Raw genomic sequence first — 7,014 nt, forward strand, 5'->3', positions numbered from 1 at the left:
AAGGCAGGCAGGCCAAGCTTGGCCAGAAACAGGCGCACAACCTGGAAATCCTTCATCTCTTAAATTATCTGTAGCCTCTGTTGCTCAATAGGCTTTAGTAGGAGGAAGTAAACCACTGGTTATGTTTTAGTGACAATCAAAATAAAAGGTCACCATTATGGATGACGCAAACTGTGAAAACCATCCAGAAATAAGCCAGTTACCAATGAGCCAAATAAAATGACTAGGAACAAGGAGATATTAGGAAAATATGCCACAGAAATTATAGCAAAAATCCAACAGCCCAATTTATGGCATAATTTGTCAATATGATCTGCCCAAGGCCCTGGCGGAGTACCTCAGTTGGTTCGAGTGTTGTCCCGATCCAAGGTTGTGGGTTCAATCCCTGGTCAGAGCACATACAGGAATCAACCAATAAATGCATAAATAAATGCAACAACAAATCAATGTTTCTCCCTCTCTCCCTCTTCCTCTCTCTAAAATCAATTTGAAGAAGAAGAAAAAAGAATATCTGGCCCTGGAACTATCAAGGATTTCAAAGAATTGTGAATTCAAACTACAAACTTTATCATCTGGCAGGGACAGCTTTATAATAAACATACATGTTATAATTAAATTTAGGAGGCACAACATACTCATGAAGCAAATAAAATGAAAAATAACATTCATTTCACATTCAACACGTGTAAGTGACACATGCTGGAAACTAAAGAGCAGAGTCACTGCTGGGAATTCTAACAGGCATCCTCTGGACCTAGCTGAGTGTGCTTCACCAATCCCACCCCGCTTCTTTTATAGATTACTAATCAGATATAAAAATAAGCATTTCAACTTATCTTTATATCCAGCTAACCAAGAATTAACTTACACCCTTGGCTGGGTGGCTCAGTTGGAGCATCGTTCCGTACACCTAAAAGGTTGCAGGTTCAATCTCCGGTCTCTCTGTCTTCCCCCGCAACTCGCAACTCCTTCCTTCCTCTTTCCCCTCCCACTTCCTCTCTCTCTAAATATCAATGAACATGTCCTGGGATGAGGATTTAAAAAAAGAAATAAGAATAAGGAAAATTTTCAGTAAATTGCGCTCCAGTTAATTGAAACCTACCTGCAAATTTCCTTCTGTTTATGTCTGGGCCTCCCCTGCCCTGAATTTCCTGATCTAGTCCTTTAAAAAGCCAAAATGTTTTTCATTCATAACAATTTGTAAGAAGAACAAATTTGTTTCTTGGTGACTTTTCCATCCTTCAACTTCAGCGAAAGTTCTGGATTTAGCAAACTTTATTGTTTTCTTCCCCACTCGTCTTTCTCTACATTAGCCTCACTGATCCAGAACCTACAGCACAATCCTTCCCAAGTCCACTATCTTAGTGACTATCTTATCTTAGTAAAGCCTCTGGGAAAACTTATGTTACCTACACCCAAGGCAAACCCATAAAACCCCCAAATAAGGCAAGCTTAAAATTTAATCAAGTTCCTCTTAATTTGCTACTAGGTCACTGCAAGTCAAACAGTTTAGTAGGTTTTAGTAGGAGGAAGTAAACCACTGGTTATGTGGTTAAACCATCAGCATACAACACAACTGATTTAAAAACTTAATGGCAATTTGTAGATTTTTCAATGAGAAGTAAAATAGACTTTTTCCCCTATGAGGCAAATAAGAAAATACCTTTCATTTCAGAGGCCTATCTGTTCACCAAAAGGCGCAGCTGTGTTTCACCTGGGAGGCCGAAGTTGGAAGGAATGCTCCCCCTTGAACAGATAATAAGAAAAACCCAAGTGTAATGTGAGGAAGCAAAGGAAGGTGGCTGTGACTGTAAAATACGATCCTGCCACCTCCCCCTTTCTAATGTTCAGTCCCTCAGGATGGAACACCACAGCACAGCCCTGAAACTCATCATACCCTCACCAGCCATAATGCTATAGGGGCAGGATGTCATTTTGGTTCTATAGCACATGCAAAGGTCACTTCACAAATCCCTATAGACTATTACCATCTTACCAAAAACACTGAATACTGTCATCGGGTGTTGGCTATGAAAACTATTAACTTCGGTTGCTCTGAAAAGTTCACATGGACTGTAACTATACTCCATGTGTCCACCTATAAAAGGAAGCCAAATCTAAGTCAATGATGTCATCAAAACCTTTTCAGTCCCAAGAAAAAAGAGGAATATTCTAGTAGATGTGATGTATTCCAGCTGTATCATGTGACCCACTTGAACCCATCAGCACTTGTGAATGTCACATTCTAGGCTTCAAGCACCCAGCCTGTGAAAGGAAGCAGTTGGTAATTCTGCTGAAGAACAAGCGTGGACTACAGTTACCAGGCAATGTACAGGGGCAATGTCTTGGAGCTCGTGTATGTATTTACATCTCGGAGAGGCTTCAATGTTTGCAACTTGATCTCACAAAAATGTGTCCAAGTATACGAGTAACATACAATTTACCCTCTTAACCATGTTTAAGTGTACAGTTATATATTCACATTTTTGTACAACCATCATCACCATCCATCTCCATAATGCTTTATCTTGTAAAACTAAAAGGCTGTATATTTAAACACTAATTCCCTTTTCTCCCCCTCCCCCAGCCTTTGGAATCAACAGTCTACTTTGTTTCCATTTATCTGACTACTCTGGGGACCTCACAGAAGTCAATACAATATTTGTCCTTCTGTGTCTGGCTTATTTTACTTAGCATAATGTCCTTAAGGTTCATCTATGCTGTAGCAGGTATCAGAACATCCTCTTTTAAGGCTGAATAATATTCCACTGTATGTAAATGTCACCTCTGCTTATCCATTCATGCATCATGAACATCTAGATATATTTTGCCTCGACACTGTGGCTAAGTGATAGAGCATTGACCTATGAACCAGGAGGTCACAGTTCAATTCCTGGTTTGATTCCGGTTAGAGCACATGCCTGGATTGCAGGCTTGATCCCCAGGCGGCCTGCAGGAGGCAGCCAATCAATGATTCTCTCATCACTGATGTTTCTATCTCTCTCTCTCCCTCTCTCTTCCCTCTGGAATCAATAAAAATATTTTTTTAAAAACAAAACAAATCTATACATATTCCAATCATCTGGGAAAGAATTCATATCTAGCTGAGACAGCTCAATGCTCAATGATAAATCCAAGAAACCACCTGCTCCAAAGAAACCTTTAACACAAAGATTTTCTTCTGCTAAGTTATCTGGTTTGCACCTAACCAAATGTATTTTGGTGAAAAACAAAAAATGGCATTGAAACCACTGCAAACTGTACATAAGTCACAGGCATCAAGTCCAGCACACATACTAAGTCTCCCTAGAGGTTAGGGCCTGGACCCAGGAGTTTCAAAACCATCATCTAAAAGTCAAAATGACTAAAGAGCCTGGCCGGTGTGGCTCAGTGGTTGAGTGTCAACCTATGAACCAGGTCACAGTTAAATTCCTGGTCAGGGTACATGCCCCGGTTGTGGGCTCAATGCCTAGTATGGGGCATGCAGGAGACAGCCAATCAATGATTCTCTCTCATCATTGATGTCTCTTTCTCTCTCCCTCTCCCTTCCTCTCTGAAATGAATAAAAATATGTATTTAAAAAAATTCACAACATAAAGTGTCTCAGCAGAAAAACAATCCTCAAGTCCAAAGGACTAGATACACAGAAAATAGAAGGAAACCTAACACCAAAACAGTTACTAAATTAAGATTGCAAATGAAAAAGAAAAACTTTAGGAAAATATCTTCTAGTCATCTAAAACTCAACTTGAAACAACCACAGCTTAGGTGAAATAAAAAATACTTGTTAAATGACAGCATCAATACAGAGTAATCAGAAATAGGTGCCTTAACCCCAAGCCTGGAGGCTAAGTTAAATGAACAGGCCTTGCCCGGCTGGTATGCTCAGTGGTTGACTTATGAATCAGGAGGTCGAGGTTCAATTCCCAGACAGGGCACAGGCGCAGGTTGCAGCTCCGTCCCCGTGGGGGGATGTGCAGGAGGCAGCTGATAGGTGATTCTCTCTCATCATTGATATTTCCACCTGTCTCTCTGAAATCAATTAAAAACATATTTTAAAAAACAAAAAACAAACGGGCCTTTGCTGGCTCTTTGGGCAAGTTACTCAGTGCCTCTAACCCTGTTTTCTCAGCATAATATAAGGTATCTAACAGGGATTTATGTGAAGATTACATGACAATGTCAGCTGCTCAGTATTAGCACCAACCACAAAGCAAAGGTTAATCTTTAAGAGTATGGCCAGATGGATGAAAGAGGAAAGCTCAATCTTCAGTCCTCTATTCCAAGGCTGTTCAACCTCAGCACTGTTGACATTTGGGGCCCAATAATTCTTTCTTGGGGGAAGAGGAGGGGCTGTCCTGTGCTGCCAGTTGTGGAGGAACCAGGAAGGAGAACATGGGCAGCAGTCAGAGCTGGACAATCCAAGGGACTAGACTGGGAGGAAAAAAAAAAAACCTCCTGGAACGGATAAGCAATTAAGCAAGGTTATAACATACAAAATTTAATATACAAAAGTCAATCGCTTTCCTACATACACACCAGCAATGAACAAGTGGAAAGTGAAATGAAAAACTCAATTCAGGGATTATCTAAACACCTTTTGGTTTTCTTTTCTCTGCCTTTTGACTCACTGCTCATAAACATATCTGTGAGAGAGGCCAGAGGCACAAAAAGGAAGTGAAGCTCAGTTAATTTTGCTGCATTTGCAGCTCCGGTGAAAGACTGGGCACAGAAAAGGAATCAAGTGACTAAAATTGGATTTGGGGATTATTGGTGGCAGCCAGCCAGTTGCTAGATACTGCCCTCAACCTGGTCAGCCATGTAAAAGAAAATTCGCAGGAAAAAAGACATCAGTTTAAAGGTCTAAGTAGAAGGATGCACACTAAAATGTTAAATGGTTATCCCATGGGAACAGAGTGGAGACAAAAATCAAGGGGGTCTTTAGGTTTTCCTGTTATGTGTGAATATGCACACTTACACGTTTTTGATTAAATTTTAAAACGTTTAACCGTAAAATAACGGGGGGTGGGGGATTCCTTCCACTTTACCCCCAGTGATTTTCGGAGCCACACCTCCTAACTTTGGTTAGGAACACACCTAACAGGTTTGAACAGTGTTGGGGGGAATGAGCAAATGTTACCCCTTCCCCACTAATAAATGACTCTTTCAAAGAGGAGAAGAAAAAAAAAATCCAATCGTAGACTCAAGGAACTGGAAGTAAAAGTTACCAAGTGATTTTTTTTAAAAGCCAGTCATAACATCCCTCCTTCCTTTAAGACCCTAAACCGCAAAGGAACTTTCTAGACATAGTTTAAGCTTCTGAACGAAATGTACTACTCTGTGATCGAACGGTATTGTTCTCCTCGGAAGAGACCTGCTTTCCCACGAAACCCGGTTGTTTTTTTTTGTTGTTTTTTTTTTTTTTTTTTCAAAAGCCTGCCTCTTGGAAGGTCTTGGGCGGCCGCGGGGCCTGTTTCGCGAGATTTGGCTTGGACTTCACCAGCGTCCGGGAAAGGTGGCTCTCGCCGGCCCCCGCGCCCCCGCCCGCTCGCCCGGCCGGCGTCACCTGACCGGCTAGCGGCTGGCCACGTCCACCCCGCCCGCCCGGCCGCCACCGACCTGATGATACTGATGTGAAACTGGTCCTCGCGAAGGCCCCGCCAGGCGCCGGGCAGGAACTCCTTGCACCACAGATAGGCCCTGCGCCGCGTCCGGGGCTCCGGCTGCTCGTCGGCCGGCGGCGGCGGCGGCGGCGGCGGGGGCAGCGCCAGCGGAGGCTGCCGGCCGCCCAGCTGCTTGGACTCGAGGTCGCTGGCGGCGTCGCGCTGCTGCCCCACGCCGGGCGCCGGGGTCGCGCTGCTGCTGCCACAGCTCAGCAGCAGCCCGAGCGGCGAGGGCTCCGCCTCGCCCCCGTTGCAGAACTTGGTCTTCATGCCAGGCAGGCAGCCGAGGAGGCGCGGGCGGCCGAAGCGCGACAAGGCGAGGTTCAGGGTCCGGCCGGGCGTAGCGGCCGCTCGCCCGCTCGCAGACGGGCCGGCCAGGGGGCAGCGGCGGTTGGGGGCGCGCCGGGCTGGGTTCGCTGGGCGGCGGCGGCGCGGAGACGGCGGGAGGCGTGTGGCGGCCGCGGCGGCTGCGTCCGGCTGGCCCTGCGGTCCGCGGCGCTCGCTCCTATACCGCGGCCGCCGCACGAGGAGCGCCGCCCGCGTCACAGCCCGCCCTCGAGCTCGCCGGTGATTGGCCGCCGCCCGTCGGCCCGGCGCGTCACAACCGCCAACGCCCTGGACACGCCGCCTCGCCATTGGCCGCGGCACCGCCCCCGCCCGGGGCGCTGCGACCGCAGGGGGCGGGTCCGGCGCGAAGGGCGGGGCGTCGAGACGGCGGCGGGGTTCGTGGGGATGGAGAGGGGCGAGCGAGGCACCGGGCACCCGGCGAGAGGGCTGGGGCGCGGTGGGAGGCGGGGGTGGCCCCTGGACTTGGGGTTCGGACTCCGGGCTTGGATTCGGGGGCCGAGATTCTCCTGGGACCCTCTCGGACCCCCAGGACGTTAGAGGCCGGGGCCGGGCGGGGGGCAGGCTGGAAGCTCCTGCCCGGAGCCTGGCTTCTCTTTCCGCATGACCTTGGGACGAGGCGCCTAGGTCGGCGGCTCCGTGGGGGTGTTTTTTAAAAATATTTCCCGACGACCGTTCAGCTTTTTTTTCGAGGCGCGGCCACGCCCCTCCCAAGCCGGAGCCGGAGGAGTGATGGTCCCGAGATCGGAAACCGAGGCCCGAAAGGGGGGAAGAAGGGACTGGTTCCAGGCCGCACCGCCGGCCCAGCCCTCGGAGGCCTCCCGCAGCCTCAGTTTCCCTATCTGCGGTGCTGAGGACGCCGGGGCCTACATGCTCCGGGCGGGCGGGCGGGCGGGGCGGCATCCCGCAGCGGGGTCGTCTCCGCTGCCCGGAGCTCTGGCCAAAGGTGAGTGCCACGGGGCTGCCGGCTTTGTGGACGCCGCCCCGCCCGCCCGCCCACCCCTGC

General features: G+C 48.3%; 1 protein-coding gene across 3 annotated transcripts in view; it reads right to left on the bottom strand.

Annotated features, from left to right (window-relative positions):
* Positions 1–6,187, bottom strand: part of CHKA (choline kinase alpha) — a 44,453-nt gene extending 38,266 nt beyond the window's left edge. The window contains exon 1 of one of the 3 annotated variants that reach the window (XM_079788539.1): positions 5,620–6,187. In XM_079788539.1, coding sequence (XP_079644665.1) covers positions 5,620–5,933 — 314 coding nt within the window. In that variant the 5' untranslated portion in view covers positions 5,934–6,187. The remainder of the gene's footprint in view (positions 1–5,619) is intronic. The other 2 variants (XM_079788537.1, XM_079788538.1) reach the window with 2 other exon arrangements.
* Between the last annotated feature and the right edge of the window lie 827 nt (positions 6,188–7,014).

The sequence above is a fragment of the Cnephaeus nilssonii genome (genome assembly GCF_951640355.1).
Source record: "Cnephaeus nilssonii genome assembly, chromosome: 13".
Classification (NCBI taxonomy): Eukaryota; Metazoa; Chordata; class Mammalia; order Chiroptera; family Vespertilionidae; genus Cnephaeus; species Cnephaeus nilssonii.